The following is an 18262-nucleotide window of genomic DNA, read 5'->3' as shown; positions in this document are numbered from 1 at the left end:
CTATATTAGTGAAATAGAGAGTAATTAGTAGATTAAGGTACCAGAAAAATAACGTTACTTTTTTTCTCTGTATCTGAATAGTTGTAGTTAGAGAAAAGCAGTTTTAAAGTGCATCATCATCATGGTGGGTGTAATGTCATACTTTAGTTAGGAAATGAGGTTCATTTTGCTATAGCTCTTTCCTTCTAAAAAAGGATTTTTTCTGAAGATACCCTTATATAATGTTTTCTCTGCACATGTTATTAATGTATCAGAGGAAAATAGAAAGTGATACATACTTGATTAACTGGATTCCCAACTCACTGATACTGTGACACATGACAGGTTGCTTGATGTAGGGTAACATTTGTTTTAAAATGCTGCTTTATTATATCATGCTTTTTTCTTCAGGTGATCTATGCTGTCATTTACACGTTGGTAATTTAATTTTAAGAGTTTTTCATTTTGGGAAACAACTATGTAAAAGATGATATATTACTGAAAGAAAATAATTACTTTTACTTTATTTATTGGGTTTCTATTCATTTTTTTCCTTGTGTGTAGAAACAAAAAAAACATCAAGAATCTCTCCCGGTTAGTTGTCTGCCCCCATACAGATGCTGTTTACCATGCTTGTTTTTCTGAGGATGGTCAAAGAATAGCTTCTTGTGGAGCTGATAAAACCTTACAGGTAAAGCCTATCTTTTGAGAAAAATTGGAAGAGTCATGTACCTGATACTGTGCATATTGGGATATATTTAAATCCTAAAATTCAGGAAAACTACACATTAAGAAGAGAAATATTTAGATCTCTTGGTCATTTAATGAACGCATTCTCTACATTTAACAGATGTGGTTGTGTGTTTTATAATTCTAAACTTGCCAGGTGACACTGAAGTGCCTTTTACCCTAGCAGTCAGTTGCTGTCATCCACGTGCCAGCTAAGGGTAGTGAGGAAATGATAAAAGACGTAAGGACCTCATAGCACAGTGAAGAGGGCTGTGATTAAAAAACAGTGGTTAAGTAAAATACCTATTTTATCACAGGCTCAGGCATAGATTTCTGACTGTAAATAGGAATTGGATTATTTTGTAAGGTGTTTGAAGCAATTTTCTTTAATTTCTCATTTGTTTTCAGAAAACATGAATGAGTGCTTTTCTTTAAACTAGTACTCTGTCTTTTGATTTTTAAGGAAATAAAATCAAATTAATTGAAACATTTAAGATGGCAAGACTATGACTGTAAGCCTTATTTCTGTATGTGTACTTCATTACTGATTTATTAACTTTGGCTTTTAGACTGCAGAAATAAAGCACGTTGAAAGAGGTGTTTACTATTTGATTGTTAAGGATTTACCAAACTGTTTGCAAGAACTGAAGCTGTATTGCCAGTTCTTTTTACTGATACTACAAACATTTAACAGTGGGTGGTTCTCTATGTTAAGGCATCTGAATTCTGACAGAAATTCTGATTTTTTGAGTGATACTGCCAAAGTTCGTTTCTGTTGCAAAATAACAGTGATTAAAATCTTCTAAGATTTTTATTGAATGATGGCCCCTGGTTAAGTGGTTATAGTAAAAAGATTTTGTTGTTGCTTGTGCAGGTATTTAAAGCTGAAACAGGCGAGAAACTTCTAGAGATCAAGGCTCATGAGGATGAAGTGCTTTGCTGTGCATTCTCTGCAGATGACAGATTTATAGCAACCTGTTCAGTGGATAAAAAAGTGAAGGTAGGGAAATATTTTCTTCTTGAGTTCTAATCACCACAGAATTTATTTTCTTTTTCTATAATAGAAGGACTAGAGTAAGTAGGGTTAAAGGACTCTTGCCTGTTGACCTGCTAACTTAAGGCCAACCAATTTTTATCCATTGTAAATTAATTTTTTTATTTTTAAGCACCTGCAAAAGTGCCTAGGCTGATCAGCCTGTGATATTTACCAGGCAGCTGGGAAAAACAATTAAAAATTAATGAATTTGCCTGACATTTATTGGCAAGTCTGTGGGGTAAGTATCAGTTGAAATCTTTGAGTGTACTGTGATTAGAAGTGTTGCTGCACAAAATTATCATCTGAGATCACATTCCCGTTGTAAAATATATAATTTGTGAAATGCAACCCAAACTTTTTTTTTACCTTTATGAACTAGCTTATATTCAGTGCAACACCAGATGGATGAACAAACTAACAATCAGGTTACTAGTCTAAAACATAAATATAAAAATTACCCTGTGGGTTTTTTTCTCTCTTTGTTAATTTTTCTTTTTTGTCTCTAAATTTGGCTTTTAACTAGAGTATTCATATGGAATTTTAGAGAAACTGAAATCTCAGGGAATGCTTTATTTGATAAATGGAGGGGAAACCTCACTTCATGCTTTTTTCCAGAAGGGTTGTGGAATGCTGAATCTGGCTAGATGGGGTGGCCTTATTGGACCTGGGAGCAAGAAAGTTGGCTTGGGAGTTTTCCTGGACTTTGCACTTACTTGAAGAGGGCTCTGGAGTGTCCAGACTAAATTGAGATTTTTGGAAAAATCTATCTTTTGATAGGTGGTACTCCGTAGGTGTCTTTACAGCCAGTCTGTTAATTCACTATAGCCTCTACCTTTAGTCAGACTTAGAGTTGGCTGCTCTGTGCCATTCCAGAGTCAAAGCTGTGTGGCTCATGTGTCTGTTTTTTTTTTTTTAATTAATTTTTATTGACGTATAGTTAGTGGACAGTATATAAATTACAGGTGTGTAGTATTCTGGTTCACAGTATTAAAGGTTATACTTTTAATTTTAAAGGTTATAGTCTATTAATAGCTACCATAAAGTATTGACTTCAAGTTTCTGTTTTGTAAGAACTCAACATTTAAATCAAGAAGCAGAAATACCTATTAAAGAACTTTAAAATAAAATAAACTCTTTGCATCTCTGGGGAGTGTTTTGATAAGATAAAAAGAAAATGCTATAGGAGGGACATTAGTACCTCTAAAAGTCCAAAGTCCAGTGAAGATTCATTAGATAATTTATTTCTTTTGTTTGTTGTTCAGTGGAACAGACTTACTTGTCTTACCTAGTAACTAGGAAGATGATCACTTTTTACTGAGAGCTTAACACTGCATGAGGCTTTATGTGACACACTTTCTCCTATTACATTATCAGTTTCTCACTACAACTGGCAAAGTGAATATTGGTCCATTTTTTAGATAAGGAAACAGATCCAGAGATGAAGTCATTTTCCTAGGCTCATATTAACTGATAACTAATGGAGCCAGGGTTGAAAGCTAGGTTTTGCTCAGAATCTAAAGCCTTTACTTTTTTCACTGAGATATCTACCTTTACTTATTATTAGTACTTAGTATTGTACTTAGTATTGTTATTAGTACCTTGACATCAGCAGACCACTAATCAAGTTCTTTGCCATTTGACATCAAGCCTTGTGTAGCAGAGGTACAAGTATTCCCATTTTACAGAGGGGGAAACTGAGATGCAGGTAAATTAAGGACTTGTCTAGGGACACACAACTTGTAAGTGATAGAGCCAGGTCCTAGACTTAATTTTTCCCATCCAAAGTCTATTATTCTATCCCCTTTATAGTACTCCTTTGCTTGCTGTCATTTGTATGAACATGTGAAATCTTGCCCTTGAAGAATGTTATGTTTTCATAAGATTCTAATTATGCTCTAGAAAGCCATATGTATAGACTTGCAGGTAATTTTTTAAAAAAAACATCCTGGCAAAATGCTGACATATTTTAGGTAAGGAGGAGGTATTCATTTAGCATTATGTCTGACTGGGAAAATCTGGTCGACAGGATGGATAACATTTGCAGAGCAGCTCATTTTTGCTTTGCTTCTGTTTTCCCTTTGAAAGTAAGGGGTAGTTGTGAATTTCATTTTCTCTGTTCTCTATAGATTTGGAATTCTATGACTGGGGAACTAGTGCACACCTATGATGAGCACTCAGAGCAAGTCAATTGCTGCCACTTCACCAACAACAGTAATCACCTTCTCTTAGCCACTGGTTCAAGTGACTGCTTCCTCAAAGTAAGTGTTATGGATAATAAGAATTGTGTAGGTAAATTTGATAGATACATCAGAACTTCTCCTTTGTTTTCTGGTTTTTTTTTTTTTATTTATTCAATCAGAGATCTTTTGGTTGCAGGGATAGAAACCTTCCTATTAGCCTAAACAACAGCAACATTAGCAAAGATATTATTGGCTCTTGTAACTGAAAAATCTGGAAGGAGCATGGTTTCAGGCATAGCTGATTCAGATGCCTAAACAGTACTCAGGCTCCAACTCCCTCTCCATCTCTAGACTTTGTTTCCTTTTTCTTTGTTGTTGGTTCAGGCTTGTTCTCTCAGTGCGGCAGGAAATATGGCTATCCTTAGCTCCAAGAATACATAGATGTTACAGCTCATTCACAGAGGAAGAGAAACCTGCTCTTTCCCAGATCCTATAGTTTTCCGATAGAGAAAACTAGTTGACCTGGTTTGGGTTACATATGCATTGCTGAATAACTCTAGTGGTCAGTAGGATGGAATCCTTCAATTGGCCAAAAGGTCACAAGTTTAGCCATGTAGAAATGGGACAAATGAGGTGAGGTCAGCTCCAGTTGAATTATAAGTGGGGCTTGATTCAAAAGAGAGGGTCTGTTATCAGAAAGAGGAGGGGAAAAAGGTACAGATAGCAAAAAAAACCTTTTAAACCAGACTAAAACCAAAATTATATATTCGTTCCATATGTTTGATGCTGTTTTATAATTGAAATTATAAAAGATTCTATCTTTTTTCCCCCCTTAAGTAGCATACTGAAGATAGCTCAATTTAATTTTTAATTTTTTGGAATCCTGGAAATATCTACTAACTTATTTTGGATTCTTTTTTTGATTTGGGTTCTGCCCTTTGTTTCTTAGTGTCACATCATTTTTGCAATGGGCCGTTTTATTTTTGGGAAGGGCATGTAGAACATTAAAGTTTGAAAAACCTCATAGACTGTTTTGAAATTTAAATAAACTATTTTTTTTTTAATTTAAGAAAATATTGAGACAGTTGTTGAAAATTGTCCCTCCTCCCCCTTTCAGGAAGTTGAAGCTGTATCTTTTTTTTTTTTCCTCCAGAAGAAAACTTATGTGGAAGCTCAGTGTATAAAACAGATAAAGCCCCTTGCTCCGGTTGAAGTGGGGGTGTGGGCCTGCATTTCTCCTCTCTCATATTTCCTCTTTTACTCCCTCCCAACCCCCATAGTGCCTTTCAGGCATGTTTTTGGAATCCCTAAGGCCCTACAGAAAACAATTTGAAAATACCAGATTGGATCAAAATAACATAATAATGTAGTAACATAATATCTTACAATTATAGCTCATTTTTACTTGGAAAAGCTTTACCCTATTGAATAAACCTATCTTAAAAAATAAGATTTTTGTACTATTTATAAGTAATATTTTTATTGAAGTATAGTATAGTGATTCACAATTTTTAAAGGTTATACTCCATTTATAGTTATAAAATATTAGCTATTTTCCCTGTGTTGTACAATATATCCTTGTAGCTTATTTTACGTGTAATAGTTCGTACTTCTTAATCCCCTACCACTATATTGCCCCTTTCCACTTCCCTCTTCCTGCTGGTAACTACAAGTTTGTTTCCTACATCTGTGAGTCTTGTTTCTTTTTTGTTATATTCACTAGCTTGTTGTATTTTTTAGGTACCACATATAAGTGATATTGTACAGTGTTTGTCTTTCTCTATTTGACTTACTAAAATTTGTCATTGCTTCTCAAGATGGAAAATTGGGATAATTATACTGCAAATATTAATGAATAATTTTTGATACTTCTTTTTAACGTTGTGTAGAAATGTTATTTCCTCCTTTTAAATATAGACAAAATTCTCTAAGATGTGAGAAGAGGTTATTGGTTGGTCAATAATCTTAATTAAGGCCATGTTTTAAGACCCGTCATAGCCCTCATGGTAATGCAGGTATGGTATTAGAACTTAATTCTTGTGCTTTTTGAACTGAGAAAAGCCAGTGAAAAGATGAAAATATGAAGATGCCCCCATATGATTTGCTTTATCTGTGGAATTGGGTTTGTCTCGTACTGGGATAAAGGAGCAAAGGAGGGAGATGGACAAAAAGAACAGGACTTACCTCACTGATCACTTCCAAAGGGATTTTACCAAAATTAATTTTGGGAGATAAATAGTTTCTTCTTCTGTGTTTAATCTGTTGCATAAATCATCAGAGATGACTACTGCCTCTTTTATTTACATGTTTTTATACTTTTCAAACATAGCCCAAGAGAGAGAGAATGATAAAGAATCCCTGTGGTATCCTTTATCTAGCTCCAACAATTATCAACATTTTGCCAATCTCATTTTATTCCCCATCACCTCCCATTTTTTTGGACTAGAGAGCATTTTATAGCAAATCCCAGATATCATGTCACTTCACCCAGTTACTTCAGCATGTATCTCTGAGATCTAAAACATAAATACCATGCCACCATCATACCTAACATAATTAGTAATTTTGTAGTATTAGTAATTTTGTAATATATCTGGTCCTTGTTACTAGTTTCAAAACGTATCTTTCTATCATAGATTTATTGGAGTCACAATTCAAGCTTCAGGGTGAAGGTTTTAGGTCAGTGGCAGGAGGTCCTGGGTTCAATCCCCAGTACCTCTGTTTAAAGGAAAAAAAAAAAAAGACTCCAAACTTCAGGTGGCATCTGGTTGATATGTCTCCAAGTCTCTTTTATTTTAGAAAAGTTTCCCTTCCCGTCTGCCTCTTTTTTTTTTAATGCCTTTGATTTGTTAGAGAAATTGAGTCATTTATCCTGGGGAATGTCTCACATTCTGGATTTGGTTGATTACTTATAGGAAGTGTTGTTTAACTTGCTCTTCTAACCCCTTATATTTCTTGTCAAATGTATTTATATCTATCTCTGCAGTCTCTGTATTTTTTGAGTCACTTTTTTAAAGTATTAATAGATTTTACCCTAGTTAGTAGACTCAAAGTTTACATCAGGAAATCTTAGAAATGACCATTTTTAGAGTTGGATAAAAAAATTAGGGGGCAGTTTATTTTACACATTACTTATTATAGAGCTGAATAAAATAATAGTGATTTGAAACTACTTTGTTAAAATAAGCAGTAATTGCCTAGCTAGTTATTTAGTGCTCAGACTGAAGCCTAGGTAAGCCTTCAAGTCCCTTAGTAGATTTAGGTGCTGATATAAGGGCTGCTCATTACTTGTTAATCACAAGTTCACCGTTGTGTTTGACACCTCTGTCAAACTGTGAACTGAACATCTTTTTGTAATTGAAAAAGCTTGAGAGGGAAGGAAGAACTTTACATGATTTCTGACTTTTCCCATTCAGTGCTAGTTTTCCAGTTATCTTTTTATCTTTCTCAAATAGCTCTGGGATCTGAATCAAAAAGAATGTCGAAATACCATGTTTGGCCATACAAATTCAGTCAATCACTGCAGATTTTCACCAGATGATAAGCTTTTGGCTAGTTGTTCAGCTGATGGAACATTAAAGGTATGCTTTTGTTCATTGTTAAAATGGGTTGTACATAATTTTATCATCTTATGATTGAGTTATGGAAACAGGTTTCTGTTTTTCACATTGCTACAGAAAGAGCTTCCTTCAGTTTGCAGGAGCATATTTAATAAAACTAACTGCTTGTCATAATGATTGTTTATTAATGTTTTACTACCTTATACTTTAAAGTTCATATAATTTGAATTCCTAATTTTTAAGTATATATGTCATTTATGATTTCATAAAATCTTTTGACATTTATGGAATCAAATTTGTAAAGATTCTGCTTTTATTTTTCATTCATTCTGCCTTTTATGTTGTTACATTCTTGTTTTTGAGAAATCGTATGGGGGAAGCTCAGAGGTAGAGAAAGAAACTTATTCAGTCTCCTGAAATTTATTGTCTTTAAAATAAAAACCAAATTCTTCCTTAAATCTCCACCTTCTCAATAAGATTGTAATGCCACTTTCTCTCTTACTCCTGTCTCTACTGTTACTCTCGTCTCCAGTTTATTGATTCTCCTTTTTTCCGTTGGTGTTAAGTCCAATCCATCTTTGACTTCCTCATCTCTGGTTTACCTTTTCCCCTCCCATTCTGTAGTGTTTGCTCTGGTTCATGCTGTCATCCCCTCATGTCTGATAGCAGCCTTCTAAGATGTACTCTCCATCCCTTCTTATCCCAGTACATAGCTGCTAGAGTAATTCTCTTACCTCTGCTTTCATCTTGCCATTTTTAGCTGGAACACTAAAGTACCATGTTCTAAATTGTGATAAACCCTGGCTCATCAGGCACACCTCTAAGGCTGTTCACCCTTCCATCATTCTGCTCCTCTATTCTTTACCAATTTGTTTCCATCATTCTGCTACCTCTGCTTTTATCCAATGCATTGTCACTTCTGGGCAAGGTAATTTTGGGGGCTTATTTAAGCTACTGTCCCTATATATGTTTCATTAGTCCTTCATGGAAATTTTTTTGCCTCCAATTCACTTGTCTGTAGTTTTTGATGACCCTCAAAATTCTGTAAATTTAAAAAGTAAATGCAAAGCCTTCTTCAGAAAATGTTCTCTTATAACATCCATCCATCTGGTTCTGAGAACATATATACATATCTGTCTATATATCTGTATCTGTATATATGAATAGACAGAAACTGCTTGGTTTTCTGATTTCCACTTGTAATTGTGTTGTACTGTTCAGTCATTTTCATGTGTCTTCTGTTTCTTTGATGTTTGAATATAGGTTTGTGATCTGCAGAGACCTTGTCATCTTATTGTATCTTTCTGAAGTTCATTATACACAATTGTACTTAAAACATGTGCTCAATAAATTTTCTTGGCGTGTACCTCTTTCAGGGAAATACTTGAACCCTCCGGGCTTATTTTGTTTGTTACAATCTCTAGAGAAGGAGATTTGTTAATGTTACTAGGTGACCTCTAAGTTACAGTGGGGTAAACTCTCTTGATGCTGGTCCTCTGGTTGAGTCTTTGATCTCTCCTTGCTGACTGAGGATACCTCTTTTTTATATAAGTTACTTCAGGACATCTAGGAATTCTTTCTGGGCAGAATTTTACTTTATAGAATTTCCTAGCATTTAGTACATACTGGGAGCATTCTTAGACTATTCAGATAAATCAGATATGGATTTGGCCTCTCTGATGTGTTCTTCACAAATACCAAGTATCTGCCTTTTCTTTAGGGTGATCCATGTAAGAGAAGATTTTTCAGAGGGCAGCTTAAGGCAGCCCTCTTCTGAAGTACTCTTTTAGTCCTATGAGCTTTTTTATTTATTTATTTATTTTAACTATGGCATGATTTCTATACAGTAAACTATACATATTTCAAAATAATTTGATGAGCTTTGATAGATGTATACACCAGTGAAATCACCACCACAATCAAGATAGCTAACATTTTCATCACTCCCCAAGAGGTGCAAATTTCAAATACCCAATTTATTTCTTCCCACCCTCTTTACCCACTGGTAACCAAGTTTGTCCTCTGTCTCTGAGTCTGTTTTTTGTAGATAAGTTCATTGGTGTCCTTTTTTTAAGATTCCACGTATAAGCAATATCATATGATATTTTTCTTTCTCTTTCTGACTTACTTCACTTAAATGACGATCTCCATGTCCATCCATTGGCATTATATTATTCTTTTTTATGACTGAGTAGTGTTCCTATGTGTGTGTGTGTGTGTGTGCACGCACGCACGCATGCTCGTGCGTCCATGTTCACGCATGCATGCACACACACACATCTCCCACACATCTTTATCCAGTTATCTGTTGGTGGAGATTTGGGTTGTTTCCATGTCTTGGCTATTGTCAGTGTTGCTGCTGTGAACATTGGGGTACATGTGTCTTTTCAAATTATTGTTTTCCTTTGGATACATGCTCAGGAGTGAGATTGCTGGATAATACGGTAAGTCTATTCTTAGTTTTTTGAGGAATTTCCATACTGTCCTCCATAGTGGGTGCACCAGTTTACATTCCCACTGAAGTGTAGGAGAGTTCCTTTTTCTCCACACCCTCCCCAGCGTTTATCATTTGTGGACTTTTTAATGATGGCCATTCTGACTGGTGGAAGGTAATACCTCATTGTAGTTTTGATTTGCATTTCTCTAACAATTAGTGATGTTAAGCATCTTTTCATGTGCTTGTTGGCCATCTGTATGCCTTCTTTGGAGAAATGTCTGTTTAGGTCTTATGCCTATTTTTTGATTGGGTAGTTTTTGATATTTGTCTTTGTATATTTTGGAAATTAGTCACTTGTTGGTCGTATCATCTGTAAATATTTTCTCCCATTCTGTAGGTTATCTTTTCATTTTGTTGATGGTATCCTTAGCTGTGGAAAAGCTTTTAAGTTTAGTTATATCCCATTTGTTTCTTTTGCTTTTATTTTCATTACTCTAGGAGTTGGTTTGAAAAAATATTGCTGTGATTTATGTCAGAGTGTCCTGCTTATGTTTTCCTCTAGGAGTTTGAGTATCTGGTCTTAATTTAGGTCTTTAATCCATTTTGAGTTTATTTTTGTGTATGGTGTTAGAGACTGTTCTAATTTCAGTCTTTTACAGGTAGCTGTCCAGTTTTCCAGCACCAGTTGTTGAAGAGACAGTCTTTTCTCCATTCTTGAGTCCTTTGTCATAGATGAATTGACACTTGTGTGTGGGTTTGTTTCTGGACTTTCTTCCCTGTTCCATTGATCTGTGTGTCTGTTTTTGGTGCCAGTGCCATACTGTTTTGATTACTGTAGCTTTGTAGCATAGTCTGAAGTTAGGGAGTGTGATTCCCCCAGCTTCATTCTCCTTTTTCAAGACTGTTTTGTCTGTTTGGGGTCTTTTGTGTTTCTATAAATTTTGACCTTTTTTTTGTTCCAGCTCTGTGAAAAATATTGTTGATAATTTGATAGGGATTGCATTAAATCTGTATGTTGCCTTGGGCAGTATGGCCATTTTAACAATACTGATTCTTCCAATCCAAGAACATGGTATATCTTTCCATCTTTTTTTTTTTAATAGACTTTATTCTTTTAGAGTAGTTTCAGGTTCACAACAGAACTGAGCGGAAAATACGAAGTTCCCACATAGCCCTCCCTCCAACACATATACTACCCTCAACATCCCTCATCAGTGTGGCATATTTGGTACAACTGATGAATCAACATGGACACATTATTATCAACCAAAGTCCATAGTTACATTAGGATTCACTCTTGATGTTGTACATTCTGTGGGTTTTGACAAATGCATAATGACATGTAGCCACCACTGTAATATCATACAGAATAATTTCATTGCCCTAAAAATCCCTTATGCTCCATCTGTTCATTCCTCTCTCCCTCCCTCTCCCCAAACCCCTGGAAACCATGATCTTTTTATTGTTTCTGTAGCTTCGCCTTTTCCAGAATGTCATTTGTTTGGAATCATACTGTTTGTAGCCTTTTCAAACTGGGTTATTTCATTTACTAATATGTCTTTAAGTTTCTTCTATGTCTTCCATGGCTTGATAGAGCCTTTTATTTATTTATTTTTTACTGCACATATATTTTTGGATTTACATATATGTACTGTTCCTTTTTTCTAAGAATGTTTAGAGCTTTAGTTTTTTAAACTTACATAGTTATCAAAGGAATAAAGCCAACCACAAAATAAGAATTAATTCAGAAAGATACATATGCCCTGCTATTAACAGCAACATTACTTGTAATTGCCAATATATGGAAGCATCCTAAGTGCACATCAGTAGTTGAATAGATAATGAAGATGCAGCATATAGATTTATGTAATGGAGTACAACTCACCCATAAAAAAGGGATATTTTGCCATTTGCGGCCCCTCATTCACTTTTTTTTCACTTCAAAAACCAGAATTTTATAACTGGCAGAGACGTTTCCATTACATCAAAAATAACAAAATACCTAGAAATAAACTTAACCAAAGAGGTTACCTATACTCTGAAAACTGAAATGACACAAAGAAGTGGAAAGATTTCTTGTGCTCTTGGATTGGAAGAATCAACACTATCAAAATGGCCACACTACCCAAAGCAATCCACAGATCCAACGCAACCCCCGTCAAAAGGCAAACAACATTTCTCACAGAACTAGAACAAACAATTCCAAAATTTGTAAGGAACCACAAAAGACCCTGAACAGCCAAAGCAATCTTTTGTAGGTCTCTTTTTTTTCCTCTTTCTTTTTGTGCTTTTTTTTTTTGATGGTTTGATGACTACAGAAGATCCTTTAACATTTGTTATAAAGCTGGTTTGGTGGTGCTGAAATCTTCCGGCTTTTGTTTATCGATGAAGCTTCTGATTTCTCTGTCAAGTCTGAACAAGAGCCTTGTATTGGTTGTAAGTTCCCCCCTTGCATGACTTTAAGTATATTGTGCCACTCCCTTCTGGACTGTAGAGTTTCTGCTGAAAAATCAGCTGATAACCTTATGGGAGCTCCCTTGTGTATTATTTGTTGCTTTTCTCTTGCTAATTTTAATATTTTCTCTTTATCCATAATTGTTGTCAATTTGATGACTATATGCCTTGGTGTGTTCCTCTTTGGGTTAATTCTGTGTGGTACTCTTTGCACTTCCTGGACTTGGGTGCCTGTTTCCTTTCCCAAGTTGGGGAAGTTTTCAGTGATTATTTCTCCAAAAACATTCTCAGGTCCTCTGTCTCTTCTCTTTCTGGGACCCCTATAATTCGAATATTAGTGCACTTCATGTTGTCCCAGAGTTCTTTTAAACTATTCTCATTTCTTTTATCTGTTCTGAAGTAGTGATTTCCACTAATCTGTCTTCTAGCTCAGTGATCCGTTCTTCTGCCTCATTCAGTCTGTTCTTGGCTCCTTCTAGTGTATTGTTCATTTCAGTGATTTTATTCTTCACTCTGTTTGGGTATTCTTTATGTTTTCCAACTTTTTGCAAAAACTTCACTCTTTGCATCTATACTCCTTGAGTTCTCTGAACATTTTGGCCATCATTACTTTAAACTCTTTCTCAGATAAATTACTATCTCCTCATCACTTATTTCTTCCTCTGAGATTTTATCTTGTGCCTTGGCCTGGGAGATATTCCTTTGCCGCCTCATATCGTCTATCTTTCTGTGTGTTTCTGGATTCCTTCCATAGGCTTTGGGATTATTGTTTTCTTATTTCTAGTATCTGCCCCTGGTGGATGAGGCTGGACTAGAGGCTTATGTAGGTTTCCTGGCTGGAGGAGCCAGTGCCTGCCCACTGCTGGGTGAAGCTTGGTCCTGGACCTCTGGATGTGTCTAGAGGCCTGTGTGGCTTAGGAAGTCTGCTGATGGGTGTGGCTGTGTTCCCACCCTGTATGTTGTTTGGCCTGAGGCTTCCCTACAGGCTGTTGGGTGGGTCTAGGTCTTGATTCTAATGAACCAATCAAGATGTCAGCCTCCAGGAAAGCTCATGTAGATTAACACTCCCAGAATGTCTACCACCAGCTTTTATGTCCCCTAAGTGAGCTGTAGCCATCCCCCAGATCCCCAGAGGACCCTACAAATCCAGCAGGCAGGTCTGGCCCAGGTTCCTATGAAATCACTGCCTCTGCCCTTGGACCTGGTGCATGTGAGTTTCCATGTACGCTTCCCAAGCCAATGGAGTCTCCGTTTCCCAAGCCAATGGAGTCTCTGTTTCCCCCAGTCCCATGAAGCTCCTGGAGCCAAGCCCTGCTGGCCTTCAAAACCAGACGTCCTGGGATCTCCTTCTCTTCCTGGTGCCGGGACCCAGGCTGGGGAGCCTGACGTGGGACTCAGAGCTTTCACTCCTATGGGAGGGCTTCTGTGAGTTAACAAATCTTCAGCTTGTGGGTCACCCACCCGAGGGGTATAGGGCCCAACTGTATCGTGAGCACGCCCCTCCTACCATCCTGTAGTGGTTCCCTCTTTATGTTTTCAGTTGCAGAAGATCTTTTGTGCTAGGTCCCAGTCTTTTTCCGATGGTTGTTTGGCCTTCAGTTGTGGTTTTGTTGTATTCGCAAGGAGAGGTGAGCTCGTGGTCCTACCAGTCTGCCATCTTGACTGGAACTCCCCTTTCCATCTGTTTATGTCACTTTCAATTTCTTTCATCAGTGCCTTATAGTTTTTGGAGTACAGGTCCTTTGCCTCCTTGGGTAGATTTATTCCTAGGTATTTTATTCTTTTTGGTGTGATGATAATGAGATTGCTTCCTTAATTTCTTTTTCTGCTATTTTGTTGTTAATATATAGAAATGCAACTGATTTCTATATATTAATTTTGTATCCTGCAACTTTACCAAGTTTATTGATGAGCTCTAGTAGTTTTCTGATTGGTTCTTTAGTGTTTTCTATGTATAGTATGTCATCTGTGAACAGTGACAGTTTTACTTCTTTTCCAATTTGGATTCCCTTTATTTCTTTTTCTTCTGTGATTACTGTGGCTAAGACTTCCAAAGCTGTGTTGCATAAAAATGGCAAGAGTGGGCATTCCTTGTCTTATTCCTGATCTTAGAGGAAATGCTTTCAGCTTTTCATCATCAAATATGTTAGCTGCGGGTTTGTCATATATGGCCTTTATTATGTTGAGGTATGTTCTGTCTGTGCCCACTATCTGGAGAGTTTTTATCATAAATTGATGTTGAATTTTTATCAAAAACTTCTTCTGCATCTGTTGAGATGATTGTATGGTTTTTATTTGTTAATGTGGTGTATTGCATTGATTGATTCGCAGATATTGAAAAAATCCTTGCATCCCTGGGATTAATTCTACTTGATCACAGTATATGATCCTTTTAATGCGTTGTTGGAGACAGTTTGCTAGTACTTTTTTTGAGGATTTTTGCATCTATATTCATAAGTGATACTGGCCTGTAATTTTCCTTTTTGTGTGATATCTTTGGTTTTGGTATCAGGGTGATGGTGGCCTCATAGAATGAGTTCGGGAGTGTTCCTTCCTCTGCAATTTTTTGGAATAGTTTCAGAAGGATAGATATTAACTCTTCTCTGTATGTTTGGTAGAATTTGCCTGTGAAGCCATCTGATCCTGGACGTTTGTTTTTTGGGAGTTTTTTAAATTACTGATTCAATTTCAGTACTGGTAATTGGTCTATTCATACATTCTATTTCTTCCTGAATCAGTCTTGGCAAATTGTACCTAAGAAATTGTCCGTTTCTTCGAGGTTGTCCTTTTTATTGGCATGTAGTTGCTCGTAGTAACCTCTTATGATCCCTTGTATTTTTGTGGTGTCAGTAGTGACTTCACCTTTTTCATTTCTGATTTTATTAATTTGGGCCCTCTCCCTTTTTTTCTTGATAAGTCTGAGTACAGATTTATCAGTTTTGTTTATCTTTTCAAAAAATCAGCTTTTAGTTTCATTGATCTTTTCTATTGCTTCTTTAGTGTCTATTTCATTAATTTCTGCTCTGATCTTTATGATTTCATCTACTAACTTTGGATTTTGTTTGTTCTTCATTCTCTAGCTGCTTTAGGTGTAAGTTTAGGTTGTTTACTTGAGGTTGTATAGCTATACACTTGCCCCTGAAAACTGCTTTTGTCCAAGAGGTTTTGGGTTGTTGTGGTTCATTTTCATTTCGCTCGAAGTATTTTTTGATTTCCTCTTTGATTTCTTCTTCATTGGTTGTTTGGTAGCATATTGTTTAGCTCCCACGTGTTTGCAGTTTTTACAGTTTTTTTCTTGTAGTTGATTTCTGACCTCTTAGCATTGTGGTCAACAAAGATGCTTGGTATGATTTCAGTTTTCTTAAATTTACTGAGGCTTGCTTTGTGGGCCAGCATGTGGTCGATTCTGGAGAATCTTCCATGTGCGCTTGAAAAGAATCTGTATTCTGTTGGTTTCGGATGGAATGCTCTATAAATATCAGTTAAGTCCATAGGGTCTAATGTGTCATTTAGGACCTATATTTCCTTAACTGATTTTCTGTCTGGATGATCTGTCCATTGATGTAAGTGAGGCATTTAGGTCCCCTACTATTACTGTGTTATTGTTGATTTCTCCTTTTATGTCTAACAATTGCTTTATATATTGAGGTGCTCCTATGTTGGTTACATATTTATTTCACAATTGTTATATCTTCGTCTTGGATTGATCCCTTGAGCATTATGTAGTGTCCTCCTTTGTCTCTTGTAACACGTCTTTATTTTAAAATCTTTTTTGTCTGATACAAGTATTGCTACTCCAGCTTTCTTTTGGTTTCCATTTGCATGGATTATTTTTTTCCACCCTTCACTTGCAGCTTGAATGTGTCTCTAGGTCTGAAGTGGATTCTTGTAGACAGCATATATATGGATCTTGTTTTTGTATCCACTTAGCCAGTCTGTGTCTTTTGGTTGGAGTGTTTAATACATTTACATTTAAGGTAATTATCGATATGTATGTTTTTACTGCCATTTTATTGTTTTGGGGTTTTTTTTGTAGGTCTTTTTTCCTTTAACATTTGTTGTAAAGCAGGTTTGGTGGTGCTGAATTCTTTTAGCTTTTGTTTATCTGTGAAGCTTTCGATTTCTCCATCAAATCAGAATGAGAGCCTTGCTGGATAGAGTATTCTTGATTGTAAGCTTTTCCCTTTCATTATTTTAAGTATATTGTGCCACTCCCTTCTAGCTTGTAAAGTTTCTGCTGAAAAATCAGCTTATAGCCTTATGGGAGTTCCCTTTTATGTTATTTGTTATTTTTCTATTGCTGATTTTAATGTTTTCTCCTTATCCTTAATTTTTGTCAGTTTGATTTCTATATCCCTCCATGTATTCCTCTGGGTTAATCCTGTTTGGAACTCTCTGTGCTTCCTGGACTTGGGTACTGTTTCCTTTCCCAAATTAGGGAAGTTTTGGGGTATTATCTCTTTGAATATTTTCTCAGATCCTTTCTCTCTTCTCTTTCTGGGACCCTGGTAATGCAAACATTAGTGCACTTCATGTTGTCCCAGAGTTCTCTTAAACTGTCCTCATTTCTTTTCATTCTTTTTTCTTTTATCTGTTCTGCAGTAGTGATTTCCATTAATCTGTCTTCTGGCTTACTGATCTGTTCTTCTGCTTCGTTTAGTCTGTTATTTGTTCCTTCTAGTCTCTTACTCATTTCAGTAATTGTGTTCTTCAACTCTGGACATTCTTTTTATTTTTTAATACTTTGCTAAAAATTTCTCTCTGTGCGTCTGTAGTCTTCTTGAGTTCTCTAGACATCTTTGCTGTCATTACTTTAAACTCTTTCTTGGATAAATTGCCTGTCTCCTCATCACTAATTTTTTCTTCTTGGATTTTATCTCGTGCCTTGGCCTGAAAGATATTCCTCTAGTGCCTCATATTGTTTAACTTTCTATTTGTATTTTTAGGTAGGTTAGTTATGTTTCTTGACCTTGGAGAAGTAGCCCTCTGTGGGAGATGTCCTGTGGGTCCCAGCAATACACTTTTTTCTTGTCACCCAAGGGCCAGTGTCCAGCTGGTCCCAGGGTAGAATCTGGCCTATTTGTGGATTCTTCCCATGAGCTTTGGGATTATTATTTTCTCATTTTTGGTATCTGCCCCCGTGGATGAGGTAGGACGAGAAGCTTATGCTGATTTCCTAGCAGGAAGTGCCTGCCCACTGCTGGGTAGAGCTTGTTCCTGGCCCTCTGGTGGACCTAGAGCGGGCCTAGGACCTATTGTGGAATCAGGAAGTCTGCTGGTGGGTGGGGCTGCATTCCTACCCAATATGTTGTTTGGCCTGAGGCTTCCCAGCACTGAAGCCTGCAGGCTGTTAGGTGGGGCTTGGTCTTGGTGCTAATGATCCAAGCGAGATGTCAGGCTCCAAGAAAGCTCATGTAGATGAACAGTGCTCAAATGTCTACCACCAGCTTTTATGTCCCCAGGGTGGGCCACAGCTGCCCCTTACCTCCCCAGGAGATCTTCCAAAACCAGCAGGCAGGTCTGGGTCAGGTTCCTATGAAGTCACTGCCTCTGCCCTGGAACCTAGTGCACTTGAGATTCTATATATGCTTCCCAAGAGAGTGAAGTCTTTGTTTCTCCCAGTCCCGTGGGGCTCCTGAAGTTAAGCCCTGCTGGCCTTCAAAACCAGATGTTCTGGAGACTTCTCCTCCCAATGCTGGAATGCTGGGCTGGGGAGCCTGTCATGGAGCTCAGAACTCTCACTCCTGTGGAAGGGTCTCTGCAACTTAATTATTCTTTAGCTTGTGGATTGCCCCCTCTGGGGGGTATGGGACCTGATTACATAGCAAACATGCCCCTCCTACTGTCCTGCTGAGGTTCCCCCCTTATGTTTACAGTTGAAGAGGAT

General features: G+C 36.9%; 1 protein-coding gene across 4 annotated transcripts in view; it reads left to right on the top strand.

The window, feature by feature from the left end:
• The window catches only part of APAF1 (apoptotic peptidase activating factor 1), a 74457-nt gene that overhangs the window by 24490 nt on the left and 31705 nt on the right, over positions 1–18262 (top strand). For all 4 annotated transcript variants that reach the window (XM_006214356.4, XM_072973189.1, XM_031683221.2 and 1 more), the window contains 4 exons: positions 544–670; positions 1583–1708; positions 3871–4002; positions 7380–7505. In XM_006214356.4, the coding sequence (XP_006214418.1) occupies positions 544–670; positions 1583–1708; positions 3871–4002; positions 7380–7505 (511 nt within the window). The remainder of the gene's footprint in view (positions 1–543; positions 671–1582; positions 1709–3870; positions 4003–7379; positions 7506–18262) is intronic.

The sequence above is a fragment of the Vicugna pacos genome, chromosome 12 (genome assembly GCF_048564905.1).
Source record: "Vicugna pacos chromosome 12, VicPac4, whole genome shotgun sequence".
Classification (NCBI taxonomy): Eukaryota; Metazoa; Chordata; class Mammalia; order Artiodactyla; family Camelidae; genus Vicugna; species Vicugna pacos.
The sequence above is the reverse complement of the archived record's forward strand: the minus strand, read 5'-3'. Positions and strand labels throughout refer to the sequence as shown.